Source organism: Mauremys reevesii, linkage group 9 (genome assembly GCF_016161935.1).
Source record: "Mauremys reevesii isolate NIE-2019 linkage group 9, ASM1616193v1, whole genome shotgun sequence".
In the NCBI taxonomy this organism is placed as follows: Eukaryota; Metazoa; Chordata; order Testudines; family Geoemydidae; genus Mauremys; species Mauremys reevesii.
In genome coordinates, this window is record NC_052631.1 from 50,669,428 (window position 1) to 50,683,563 (window position 14,136).

At 47.2% G+C, this 14,136-nt stretch overlaps 1 protein-coding gene across 1 annotated transcript; it reads left to right on the forward strand.

Moving 5' to 3' along the window:
- Positions 1-2,793: 2,793 nt before the first annotated feature.
- Positions 2,794-13,545, forward strand: CFAP410 (cilia and flagella associated protein 410). Its single transcript, XM_039489979.1, has 7 exons — positions 2,794-3,010; positions 5,562-5,580; positions 6,597-6,643; positions 9,614-9,843; positions 10,698-10,869; positions 11,362-11,455; positions 12,300-13,545. Exons 1-7 carry the CDS (start codon positions 2,847-2,849, stop codon positions 12,426-12,428), a joined length of 855 nt encoding a protein of 284 aa, XP_039345913.1. The 5' UTR covers positions 2,794-2,846; the 3' UTR covers positions 12,429-13,545.
- The last annotated feature ends 591 nt before the right edge of the window (positions 13,546-14,136 follow it).

A 14,136-nucleotide genomic window follows, 5' to 3' on the forward strand; every position in this document is an offset into this window, starting at 1 on the left:
ACCACTCTCTTCTGTGTGGTCACCGATGGCATGGGAGTCATCTCTGACTGAAGTTCTGGTATATTGCATCATGTAAATATTTTATAAGATTAACAGTAACAGAAGAGCAGTGCAATTAACAGCCACAAACAAGCTGGGCAGGGCTTACAAGGTGCTCATTAAAACCATCAAACCTAATCTAAAGGGAACCACTGAGTTTGAGAGTACTCAGCCCAAACCCCCCACCAAAATCTGATAGTCTCGCTCTCTGACAAGAGGCAACCCAGTCCTAAACTAGCCTACAGGTCTCCTTCACCCCAGGGAAGCGAAGTCCTGGAGTATTCCTGAAGAAAAAATTAGCAGAAAATAGGAACAACTAGGAACTTGTCTGCTCATGTTGTCAACACACTCCCCAAATGTAGAAAATAGCTACAACAGAAACACCGCAGCTTTGATCCAAATCTCACTGATACCTGTGGGAGTTTTTCCACTGACTTTAATTAACTTTGGATCAGACCCTATGTGAACATCAATAAGATTGTTTTGAGACGTTGTTACAGCCCAGGGAAAGGAAAATCTAAGTGTAATTATTTTTAACATACTTTAGAAAAAATGGAAAGTACATTATTCCTAAACACCCAAGTCACACAAAGCCGAGGTCAAAGTGATCAGTAGTCTGCCGCTGTTGGCTATTATGAGAGATACCAGAATTGAAAGGGCATTATCCAGGGTTCTAATGAAAGGAAACAACACGAAGAATTTTGGTATCAGGCACAAAGTTGGGAGGAACAGCCCTCAGCTCAGCTCATCCTCTGCAGAGAGCATGTGGAAAATGATCACTTAGGCAAATCTTATTTATGCCTGAGTCTTCTATTAATTATCTTCTTTTATCATGGCTAGCAGTGAGTGTCTCCTCTAGTCATCTCCTCCAGGCTGAGCTGCGAGGTCATGTGACTGCACTGCTTCAATAAACAGGAATATGCAGATTCCAAAAGTTCTTGCATTTTTGAAGGGAAAAGTGGAATTGAATTTGCTGGCTTTTCCTGTGCTCCCAAAGAAACCCTCTCCCACCCATCAGAACTCTCTGTACGCTGCTACCAGCAGGACTTTCCTCTGACCAGCTTTCCCTTCTCATTCTGTGTGAAGCCTGCAATGATGCTGCTCCTTGTGCTGTCACTGTTCTATGGATCAACAGAAAACTTCAGCCTACAGGGCTGTTAAGCCAGCCCCCCATTCTGTGTGAAGCTGACAACTTTATGGAGTTACGACAAACTCCCTCAGTATGTTTTAGGTAGTAAATTAAGATGGACAAATAAAAGGGCTCGTAGGTAGAAAGAAGAGGGTTGGAGTTAGGGTAGGTGCTATTCATGGCAGCTAATGAGTGGAGTGTCTTGGGGCTCTCTGCTGGGAGTGGTATTTTAAATGATGTTGATCAGTGCCTTATAAACAAATGCAATATGTACAAATTATTAAATTTGCAAGGGACACTAAAATAAGAATTGCAGTTAAGATATGAGAAATGTAACTATTTTATAGTTTACACATCATATACTAGGCAAGCAGGGAAATCCATTTATTCATGGCTGAATATCAGTGACACCATAACACAGTTTTCTGAAGACTTTGTTAGCCATCGCTAACTTCAAGTGTTCAGCAGCTAACTTTGCAATGATCTTGCTGTACACTGTCCATCCATCTCCTCGCTGGTTGTCCTCTACTATGATGTCCCTTCACCATTCCGTCAATAATAACTTTCTTAAGATTATTTCCAGCTATAGGCGTAATGTAACTAAAGTATGTAAATTTGCATCTGTTGATTTCTGACATCAGGGGCTGCTTCTCTCCAGTAATATTCCAACATAGGCATTGGTCTTTTTTTCCATCCAGGAAATATGCAAGAGTCTTCACCAGCACCGTATTTCAAAAGCTTCAGGGTTTTTTTTTGTCAGCAGCACTAACTTCCCGTGATTCACATGCATAAATAGCTATGGAAAAAACTAGGTGTGCATCAGTCACACCTTCATACATTACAAGATGCCACAGTTTCCCCAAACTTCTTAAAGAAGGTCACAGCTGAGTTAGCAATCCCTAGTCTTCTTCCAATTTCCTTTGAACAGCCTCCTTGGCTGGAGATATATGATCCCAGATCATTAGATTCATCTACTGCTGCTACAGCTTATCCCTTAATTGTGACATCCGCTTACACCCCTTTAAACAAAGCAGAAGTTAGCTAAGTGCCTAGGTATGATGTGAGGCCCTGCAGTAAGCATAGTTTATGCCATCTGACAGCAGTGAGAATTGCACTCACGTTTGACAATTGCCTTAGCTAAACTCTCATACAGAACTGAGCAATGACCTTCATTTGTCCAAACTTGAGGCTTCTGGGGAGCACCCCTTACAGCGAGGGGGGGAGGAACATACTGGAGGTCCTGACCCAGGCATCCCCCCCACACTCTACTGGGGGCACCCCATACACCACCACCCTTGCCTCGGGCAGCCCCTATCCCCTATATTGGGGGCACCCCAACACCCCCATCCAGCTCCTCCCCCCTATAATGGGGGAACTCCATACAGCACCACCTCTGCACTGGGCAGCCCCTGCCTGCTTTACTAGGGGCACCCAAACACCCCACTCCCTGCCCCAGGCAGCCCCTCCCCGCTATACTAGGGGACACCCACACACCGCTATCCCCGCCTCGCAGCAGCCCCGCCCCTAGAGAGCAGCAGCGTTGGCCCCGCCCCTAGAGCAGCTCGTTCTGGCCCGCGTTGCGGGTGGCCCTCTGCGGCCCCCGTCCCGGCAGTGGGCGGGGCACCAGAGGCCGCGCAGCCGCTGCCTGCCCCGGAGCCGGAAGCGGGGAGGCGTTGGGATGGCGGCCGCGCCCGGCCCCGCCCCTGGAGACGCGTCCGCCGCGTTGCCCCCGCCCCGGGAGACGCGGCGCGGCCGGGCCGGGGCCATGAAGCTGACGCGCAAGGCGGTGCTGGCCCGCGCCAAGGCCGCCGAGCTGGACAGTGTCCGCAAACTCAACTGCTGGTGAGGGGCCGGCCCCGCCCCCGGGGTGGGGTAACTCGGGATGGGGGGCCCATGGGCTGAGCGGGGTGGGGTAACTCGGGATGGGGGCCCATGGGCTGAGCGGGGTGGGGTAACTCGGGATGGGGGCCCATGGGCTGAGCGGGGGTGGGGTAACTCGGGATGGGGGCCCATGGGCTGAGCGGGGGTGGGGTAACTCGGGATGGGGGCCCATGGGCTGAGCAGGGGTGGGGTAACTCGGGATGGGGGCCCATGGGCTGAGCGGGGTGGGGTAACTCGGGATGGGGGCCCAGGGGCTGAGCGGGGGGGTGGGGTAACTCGGGATGGGGGCCCATGGGATGGGGAGGGGCACACAGGGTGGGGGAGGGCACGGGCCCATGGGCTGAAGGGCCATTCGTTGCCCCTCATGGTGTGTTGGCTGACCCTGAAGCCAGCAGACTCCATTAGCTGGGTGGCTGGCTGGTTATTCTGGGGCATTGCTGGAGAGGCCCAGCAGCAATCCCAGCCATTCATGCTCTCTGCCAGGGTGGGGATGATTCAGTGTCCTGACCAAATGGGGTCTCATTCTGAACCCATGCTTGCCAGTGCTGTCAAACCCTTCCCATGGACCAGCCAGCCCCTCTCCCCAGGGCTACCTTGCACCCAAGAGGATAGAGTTTACCCAGCAATGTTTGTAAAACATGTTGAGGATAAACATGTGTAATACAATTGGCATTATGGGAATGATCACACTTGCTTGGCTGGCTACCAGTAGTTACTGATCCCAATTTGGCAATTATTTCTTCACAGAGTGCAGACCCAGGAGGATATACACATTTCCTTCACTCACACTGACATTCTTATTTATCTGTAATAGAATAGTTCAACAAATGCATCATAAATTATATATATATTCAGTGTTAAGCTTGAGTATGTAATTGTGGTCTAGGAATTTTTGGGGTGAAGTTCAGTGGCCTGTGTTATAGAGGAGGTCAGAGTAGCTGATCACAATGATCACTTCTGGCCTTGGAATTAGGAAGATATGAATTTAAAAAAAAATCCATAGCAATGTTGGCCATGTTTCCATGCTATCTAAAGAGACACACAACAGTCAGTCTAGGGAAACTGTTGCTTACCAGTGCAGGATAAGCAAAAGCCCAAATCAAATATGTGAAATGAAAGGATTTACTGTCAGTGAAACTAACTGCTGCTTTGTAATTAAATAATCCTAGGTGCATTGACAGCCTGGTAGATTAAAACAGAGGCTGAGGTGTCTCTTGCTTATTTTTGTTTAAACTCAATCAATGACAGAAAAATGAAGCTTTAGCAAAATGTGAGCTGGGCAGTGAAAATTCTCCTCTGGCTACACTAGATCAATTGCATCCTATTTTGTACTGTGGAGAGAGAGCATGTGCTCTCCTGAAAGTGCAGAATTACATATGAGGGCAGGTCTTATTTGTGACAATCATAGTTTGTCAGACTCTCTAATCTGAGATTCAGATTTTCCTTGGACAAATTGCCTTTGAGGTTTTTAAATGTATTAAATTCCCAGCATAACAGCATAATGAGTAATCAAGAAATGCTTCCTTTGGCTGACAATGTGGCTGAATCGATGTTGCTGAGAGAATTGAACTTTAACTTTAAATGTTCCTAACTTTGAGTATTTAATACAATTTAAAGATTAAGAGTTAAACATGGAGTTTTGCATTTAGAATTCTTGGGTTTCTATATCTGTGTTTAGTGTTGCCTTAGCTGGTGCAATTATCCCACACATGAAATGAAACTCATGCTCGGTTCAATGCATAATGCCCAGATATTGTATGTGGGGAAGGAGGGGAAAAGTGCCTACTACATGGATCTCCTAACAGTAGTTAAACACAACCCCCACTGAACTCTTTGGCTAGCTGCTGAGGATAGGACCAAATCATGATGAACGCAGCTTGGGTCCTATCCACATCAGCTGATCAAACTGTATTATAAAATGATCTACAGAAAACAGTTTAAACATGGCTGTATGATCAGTCGGCAGGGTTCACACTTGCTGACATGACGGATGGTTCTGAATTGTCTTAGCAGTCTGGAAGGAATGTATTTACCTTCCAGCCACATATTATGCTCATAAGGAGAAGGAGTAGCTACTGAGTGTGTGGAAGCATAGTTTTATGCAGCTGAGACTACAGGAGAGAGTGGAAGCAATAAAACTGTCATGCCCCATTTGGGCTTTTGCAGAATCTTTATTTAGTGCCTTATGGAATAAAGCACCATTTGAGCTTGCATCCCATGTGGTTGAAGGACAGTTGGGGTGACAGAGGTTCCTCAAGGGTCAAAATTGGGAGGGAGGGACAGGAAATGTTGTGATACCTGGTATCCCCTGTTGCTCAAAAAAATGAAGACTCCTCTAAGAATCCAGTTCTTTAAGATAACATAGATTTTAAAAACACACTCTTGCACTCAGCCATGGCTTTTTCCATACATTGCATCTTTTCACTCGGTGTAAGGCCTCTCTTTAAAATATTTCTAAATTAATTCTCTGCTTTCTTGTCACTATTCAAAGTGGTTTATTTTTCTCTTGCAGGGGCAGCTGCCTCACAGATGTAAGTACTATTCTTGCAGTTCTTAAAATCACCCCTTCCCCAAACAAATCTCTAACATTTCCGTAAAGTCAGGTCTGATTAAGACACATTCCTTGAGATCTAGGCCCCTTTTTGTTGACAGTCAGTCCCAATGGTAGAGCACTGGCCATTGATACAGTGCATAGCAAATTGCTGCCAAGTGTTGGGGGTGGGCTCTGCTGCCTCACTTGGGAATGGAGGGAGCCAAGTATCCCTTTGGTGTGCTTGGGAGTAAGAAAGCTCGCTAGTCTTACACCTCTCTACAGCTGTGAGAGCTTGGGGACTAATTTAGGGTACATCTACACTGCAATGGGAGCATGCTTCCTAGCATGGGTAGACCCACCTGCTAGCTCTGCTCAAGCTATCTCACTAAAAATAGCAGTGTGGCCATGGTGACTCAAGCTACTGGCCCAAGTACAAACCCATCCAACATGCTGGGTCACCCTTGGGTGGCTAGCCCAGGCCACCACAGCCACGTTGCTATTTTTAGCATGCTAGAGCTAGTGCGTGTCTGTCTACCCACACTCAGAAGCACCCTCCCACCTGACATACCCTGAGGGTACAGATCCTCTTAGTTGGGAAGGTCATGTGCGAGGAGAGCTGAGCCCTTTGTGTGTGTATTGGTGGGGGATCTGACAGCACCAAAAGCGTATCAGTACAGTGAATACTTGTCACATGTTCTGAGCATTTGGAGGAGAGGAACAGAACCGTGTCTTATTTTCCATGCACAATATGAGCGTCTGATTATCTGTGTTTCTGGGCATGGTGGGAGAAGATGGAATAGATACTGGCTACACTGTGCTTGGGGACTGAAAAAGAGGAGTGGTTGGGTCCAGAAAAAACTCCCTGTGTACAATCAGGTTAGACTGATATTGACTTAAACCCATTAGAGTATCAAATCAACTAGCACTTTAGTGGAGCTATATGAATAAGCACCTGATTATAGACCGACATCTTTAGAAAAAGTACAGTTCTTTATTGCGTCTTTCTCTATCTAGATTTCAATATGCCGTGAACTACCAAACATTGAAGTGATCACATTCAGGTGGGTGTCAAACTGAGATCAGCAGCTGATAGAACAGAGGAAATCCGGTGTAGTGTAGATGACGACAATCTAGCACTATGCCTTTGGTACTTTACTCCTTATTGACCTTGTGACCATGCCTCTGCCTGCCTGATCTCCAGTACTGAGTCAGGCTGTGTTCCCTCAGGGACAGAGGTGCAGAGTGCATTTATTTCCAAGGCTATTTGAGTCTTTCCTGGCATTATGTAAACCTGCATTCTGTATTGAGGGGGTGGGGAGCAAGGATTCATTTTGGGGGGAAATAACTCTTGAGGTGCAGTGTAAAGCTTCTTAGTCTCTGTGATGGGTTCGGTCACAGAGATCACCTTGGGACTGTCACCTGTCGTGCTGAGATTCTCTGAGCCTGTTTTTCCTGCCAGCTTGGGACTCCAGAACCCTGCCTTGTTGAGCCAGACACGCTAGCCAGCTGCAACACAGACCCAGGTCTGGTCCATGCCCCCAAAGCTGCAGACTTTAACCAAAAACTGCTTAGCAAGTCACCTATGCCAGCACCCAGACACCCAGCTCCCACTGGGATCCAAACCCCAAATAAATCTGTTTTACTGTGTATAAAGCTTATACAGGGTAAACTCATGAATTGTCCACCCTCTATAACACTGATAGAGAGAGATGCCTAGCTGTTTGCTCCCCCAGGTATTAATCACTTACTCTGGGTTAATTAATTTATTAAGTATAAAAAGTAGGATTTAAGTGGTTTCAAGTAATAACAGACAGAACAAAGTAAGTCACCAAGTAAAATAAAGCAAAACCATGCAAGTCTAGGCCTAATACATTAAGAAACTGATACAGGTAACATCTCACCCTCAGAGATGTTCCAATAAGCCTCTTTCACAGACTAGACTCCTGCCTAGTCTGGGCCCAATCCTTTCCCCTGGTACAGTCATTGTTAGTTCCAGCTCAGCCACTTTTGTTCTGTTCCACCCCCTTTTTATATCTTTGGCTTAAGGTGGGAATCTTTTGTCTCTCTGGATCCTCACCCCTCCTTCTATGGAAAAGCACCAGGTTTAAAATGGATTCCAGGATTATGTGACATGGTCACATGTCCTGTGAGACCCTAGCCTTCATTCTTCCAGGGCTGGCCTGCACTGCCCCTGGAAGGTTTGCAAGTAAACAAAGCCATTCACAACCAATTCTCCTAGTCAATGGGAGCCATCAAGATTCCAAGCCACCATTAATGGCCCCACTTTGCATAATTACAATAGGACTTCAGAGTAATACTTCATATTTCTAGCTTCAGATACAGGAATGATACATTCATACAAATAGGTTGAACACACTCAGTAGATTATAAGCACTGTAATGATACCTTACAAGAGACCTTTTGTATAAAGCATATTCCAGTTACATTATAGTCACACTCATAAGCATATTTCCATAAACATGGAGTGCAATGTCACATTCTCCCTTATACCTAAATCCTATTCCATGTTCCTGACTGGGTTCTGTAGGTCTGCTGGCCCCACGCGGTGTCATGAAACTTGTACCAGGTTGGAGAAGATTTGTGTTGAAATTCTTCTGGATTCTCTCTCAGCTTCTTATGGCACCTTGGAATATAGATCTTGCAAAACTATACTGAAAAATCTGTGAAGCTTCTAAAATCTTAACCTTAAAGCCGTTTGGTGTGTGGAGCATGCAAGAACTGCTCTTGGGTGTGTATGAGGAGCTTCTGCAGAAGGAGGATATAATAAATGGTTGTAGTGAGCAAGAGCTGTTTACAGAATTAAGCGAGGAGCCGGGAGTCTGCTCATCTCTGTAACCCTGTGCCCCTTTCACTATTTAAAAAAGAAAAACCTCTTGGCATTTTAATTCAAAGTGCCTCGTTAACATTAGCTGCTTATTGTTGCCTTCCCCCTCTCCCACTGACATACCTGCCTTCTTCTTCAAAACAGGTCTCTGCCAAATTAGCCCCTGCCTTTGGGTCTCAGCCATACCTTGGAACAGTGGTAATCCACTGGCGGGCTGCGAGACAGTTTGTTTACATTGACCATCCGCAGGTACGGCTGCCTGCAGCTCCCAGTGGCCATGGTTTGCCGTTCCCAGCCAATGGGAGCTGTGGGAAGTGGCGGCGGCCAGCACGTCCTGCAGCTGCCATTGGCTGGGAATGGCGAACCATGGCCACTGGGAGTTGCAGGCAGCCGTACCTGCGGATGGTCAATGTAAACAAACTGTCTCGCAGCCCGCCAGTGGATTACCCTGATGGATCGCAGGTTGCTCACCACTGCCTCGGAGTGTCTGCATAGCTCCACAGCCACCCCACTCAGTGCTTGGGTCCTGAAGCATTCCATGCTTTGAAGATGCCATGGCTCAGGGGAGAAGCTATAAAGAGAAATAAGAGCAGGATGAACATAGTTCCTTCTTGGAAACTGCTTTTCTCTTTCCCACTGACCTGTCCCTTGGAAGCAGGAGCCTGTGGAGCCCATCTCAGCCTCCATGCTCAGGAGTGCTGTCTCAGCAAAAGTGTCCTTTCGAGACCAAGAGATGTGAGTGATGGTGCTAACATTAAAAGAAAAATCCTGGAGGGAGAGGATGGGAGGAGTTCCAGAAGCAGTGTGATGAAGTGGGGCGTTCAGAAGGGGAAAGCAAGCTGGCTATGTTTATGTGAACCTGTTTCTGCTAGCTGACTACTGGATAGTATTTTTAGGGCCCTAAAAGTAGCACAATTGGCCTCTCTCTGGTTGGTAAACTATTTTTTGTTACCAAATATTATCTCAACCTATTTGTGTTTGGCAACTGGGCACCCAGAATGCACTGCACCATCTTGGAGGAGAATTTCAGGCTCCCACTGTAGGGATGATGCAGAAACGGGGACTGAAGAGCTGCAGTGTTGCAGGGTCTTGCTTCTGCCTGAAAATTATATTGAGGGTGGAGCTGGTAATTTTTAAGGCTGGAAACCAGAGATTCATTTCTGAGGTCTGTGTAATCTCTCTCCAGTGTGAACAGTATCTCCAGCCTGGAACCAATGAGTCAGTGCCAGAACCTGAGTGAGCTCTATCTGAGGAAGAACAGCATCCCGAGTCTGAACGAGCTCTTCCATCTGAAAAGCCTGCCCCGGCTCAGGGTCCTGTGGTTGTCTGAGAATCCCTGCTGTGGTCCAGACCCCCACCGCTACAGAATGACAGTGCTGCGCAACCTCCCCAACCTTCAGAAGCTTGACAACCAAGGTGGGAATCTCAGGATAGAGTCAGTGGTGGAAAGCTTCAGAAATACCAGGGTTCTGAACTGCCCTGACCCTTAGGGAGAGTCTTGGTTGGGTTTGTTGGAAATTCAGTGTACACACCCTAGAACAGCTGAGTACTTTACGAACTCTCTCTGTTGGCTCTTGTGTGGGAAAGGACAGCACAACAGTAATCCCCTCAGCAGTGCTCTGTGCAGAATGGCGCAGGTAGCTCTGCCTATGTTGTCAGCCAGTGTTTTCAAACTGTCCTATCCTTTACCCTCTCTGCACAGCATAGTTAACAATACCACACAGGGAATTTGTGACCAATGTCTTCACAGTCATTATCTCAGATACTGTGCCACCAGCTAGTTTGTTACGGGACTCTCGTTTGCTCTTCCAAAACACAGATGCTGTAACTGGCTCTGCTCCCACTGTCAAAGAAAGTAGACATGTCGTTCTGTTTGGTAAAGGGATTTTCTGCTGTCAGAACAAGACCTTATGCATCCCACAGTCTCTATCTGCAGATCTTGCTGCTGGGGAAAAAAGGGGGAGGGCTCCAAGAGACCTCTCCGTCAGTATCCCTTTTTATATGGAGGAGGTAGGACTGCCAGAGACTTCCCCCTTAGGCTTTGCTGCAGAAGAAAGGGGGAAATGAAGACAGGCTGATAGTTAGGGGGTAATCCCTTATATCCCTGCTCTCTTACAAGCTGACCGTACATGCTGTCACGTGTGTAGTTTGTTATACTACTTGTTGCAGTAATACATTCCAAATTAGAACGATGGTCTGTTTTCCATGGTGATAGAATTCCCTAGAGCATCAAACTGGGCTTCTAACATGTGCTTGTATGTTTTTGGAAGCTGTGACAGAAGAAGAATTGTCACAGGCCCTGGTAGATGGGGAGGAGATCACTGCACCCCCAGCTAAGCGAATTCTGGAGAATGGCTGCCCAGAGGCCAATGAATCAAGTACCACTGAGTGCACAACAGAGCCAAAGAGTGAACATCTGAATTTCACCCTGGAGGAGACAAAGTGAGAGCTCGGTTATTAATTGTTGGGATTCCTTTGCTAAACTTGTATGTCACATGGGGGATCCTATCAAAAATACTCCTGACAACCAATGTCAAAATACATGGGCCACAGCTGGTCAAATCCACATAGCACTGCTGAAGACAATGGAGCTGTGCTGATTTTACACTAGCTAAGAACCTGGCCTTGTGCATATGGAATAGGTCCTTCCAGAGGCTGCTTCCTATTTTGCAGTACAACAGCTATGTGTATGCATGAAAGGGGAGGGATCTTCATATTGAATTGTGAATTATGGTCCATCTCACTTACCCTTTTTAAATGTGCCACTGTTATCCAAATGTGCAATGTAGACTCAGGTCTGTGGTCCCAGTTAGCATCACTCCTCTAGTTCCAGCATTGGGAATTGGTTTCTGTCATTCCAGACAGTGCTGGGGGCAGGCTCCTTCTGGCATTGGGTGCTCTCATATTTTGTGTACTGCCTTTTTTTCCCCACAGCAAGATTCGGGAGCAACTTGGCATGAAGCCTGTTGCCATAGATAAATTTTCCTCCTTTTCGCCCAGGGAGACTGATGGCAGCAGGAAGAAGAGGGTGAGTGTATTTAAAGACTAAAGTTGCTGCTTTCTAATGTGTCAGGCAAGTTTAAAGAATAAATCTCTGGATCCAGAAAATGCACAACTTTGTACTACCAGATTTGGGTGCACCCAAAGCTGCATAGAACTTTCTGGGTGAGAAGTGGGTGCTGGTCGCATGTCTTTGGGATAAGTGTCTTGCAGGCTGTTGATTTGTGGCAGAAGTGCTGTTGAGCTGTGGCTAGCTAGTCCCTGAGATCCATCCTTAGGTGTTGGGGGGAGCATACACTGGAGATTAGCCTATGAATCTATGATACTGTCATGCCATTAATAAGAAAAGGGGTCAGGACTGATCCCGTTGGATAACCATAGGTTAATCTCTACTATCAATTTAATAGCCATCTTTCATATAGAAAATATGGCCTTGATTTTTCTCACCAGTTGTGGCCAGTGGGTGGCAATGCTACTCTATGGGAGTAAGTTTCACAGAGCACGTATCTGGCCTGGATGGGACTCAGTGTGGCTTGGGCTCACGGCCGTCACCTCAGTGAGTAAAGGAAGGTCAGAATGTGTTCTAGACCGGTCTTGGTCTATTTTGTTTCTCCCCCTGCAGTCAGCTGCGGTACTTGTCCACAGAGCTGCAGGTGTCTATTCCGCAGGCCTTGGATTTGGCACCCAAAGGCAGTGGCCTTCTCAGTAGAAGGGCACTGTCTTCCTACAAACAGGCAGAGGAGCAGAGAATTTAGAAGGGTGCAAAAAACAATCTAGTAACCGTTGAAAATCAGCCCCTAAATGACCCATCAGCTTGCTGGGTCAGAGTCTGTACCTCTATAGTAGAAACAATGTCTGTCCTGTCTTGACAGAACAACATCCTCAATGCTATCCTGCTGCTCATGAAAGAGCTGGACACAGAGGGCCTGGAAATCATCCACCAAACAGTGGGGAAGAGACTCCAAGCCTTACAGAAGAAGGAGCTTCAGGAAGAGCGATAGTGCCCATTGCAGAATTCTCCAAAGCAGCCACTTTCTGGGGCCACAGAACCAGAACCAGACCGGCAGCACCAGTTCTGCCCACACGCACTTCAGGCTACAGTAAAATCCTCTCTAGAGCCTGCTGCACTTTACCTGGGGTGGACTGGGAGGGGGTGGTACTGACCGTAGGAAGAAACCAACTCTTGTAACACATGACATCCCCCTTGGCTGTGCATGCCATGCCTGTGCTGGGAGCTTCCGAGCCAATCCTGCAGCGTGCTTTCATCCCGCATAACAGGTTCTATTATGCTCATAACTCACATGGCTGAATCCACGCAGTCTAACTCGGTGCTCCCCTAGGACTCACAAGGGAGTCAGAAAACAAAGGTGAGCTGGGGTAAAGCAACCGGTGAAGAAGGGAGGAGAAAGATAGCTGTGCTTGTGCTGATGAAAGGGAGTGGAGGAGAGACCTGCCCAGCAGCTACAAATGCCATAGCTATTAGGTTTGTTCCAAGAGTGGCTTTATCAGAGTAATGCTTGGGCAAAGCCCTATAGTTCCTTTCCTCTGCCTCTCTGGTAGTGTAGTATCGCAGCGAGGGCTTATGCCATGCCGTCAAGAGTGGGAGGAGACTGAAAGCAACTTCTGCCAATAAAGATGAGGTTTCACAAAAACAGACTTCTGAACAGACGTCCTAAAAAGAATCACTAACTCTTAAATTTTTGGTGCAGTTTTTGAAGCTCAGTGTCAAACTGTTGGTTTATTTTCAACTCCTACCCTTTCCTAGTCAGCAGCTTCCTGTCCAGTCAAAGGGGTAAACTCCAAAGATTATCTTGTTGCAACTGAGCCTAAATTCAAGATTCTGGGTGGTAAATGACTCTCTCCTGTATGCTGAAATTTCTCTGCTTTCCATCACCATTCACTTCTTCAGTCGTCAAAGCAGCTAAGAAAAATTTACGAGTGCAGAGAAAGATAGCCCAGGTGTTCTGACTGGTAGCAATTGAGACAAAAACAAGCTGGGGATGTTTGCTGGGAGATCTGCTTAGACAGGAGGGTTGAATTGTTCTTTACTGACGAGGCTGAACTTCTTAAAAGTGTACAGAACCATTAAATGCTTAATAAAATGCTGTCCCTATTAGATGGAGTCTGTCAAATCATGTCTGGTGCTATTGAGGGTACTTGGAATAGGGGTGATCAAAGTGATTCTGTTAAGCATCACACATACTAACCTCACTCTGCACCTATGAAGGGGAAAGGATCCAGGCAGCCTCAGCTGTGCCCTACCAACTTGGCCATGTAAATAGCTAACCCTGTTGTTGCAAATATCACAGGTACCTATTACATCTATATAGTGCTGAGCTGCTTTGATTATTTCTCAGGGTTGGAGCAGAGAATCCTGCTTTAAAACCAAGTGCTGCAACCGGGGGTGAAAGTGACTTAGCGGTAGGACTTACCAAAGGACTTACTGGACTTCAGAGTCCTGAGCAGGGGATGGGGCCTCAACCGGAAGAGGTGGGGCCTTTAGAGCCGGGCTCCGGCTGCGGTAGTGGTGGTTGGAAGCCCTGGGCTCTTTAAATCACTGCCAAAGTTACCAGCTGCAGAGGTAGCTGAGAGCCCCGGAGCTTGGGGCTCTGGCCGCCGCTACCATGGCGGAGCCCCGGGCCCTTTAAATCACTGCTTGAGTCCTGCTGCCGGAGCTCTGGGGTAGCAGTGGCGGCGGGGGCTCTGGCG

Coding starts and splice junctions, on each gene's coding strand:
- CFAP410 (XM_039489979.1), top strand. CDS start 2,847: ATGGCGGCCGCGCCCGGCCCCGCCCCTGGAGACGCGTCCGCCGCGTTG. Junction 6,644..9,613: donor ATTGAAGTGATCACATTCAG/GTGGGTGTCAAA, acceptor ATCTCTCTCCAG/TGTGAACAGTATCTCCAGCC. Junction 9,844..10,697: donor TCAGAAGCTTGACAACCAAG/GTGGGAATCTCA, acceptor TGTTTTTGGAAG/CTGTGACAGAAGAAGAATTG.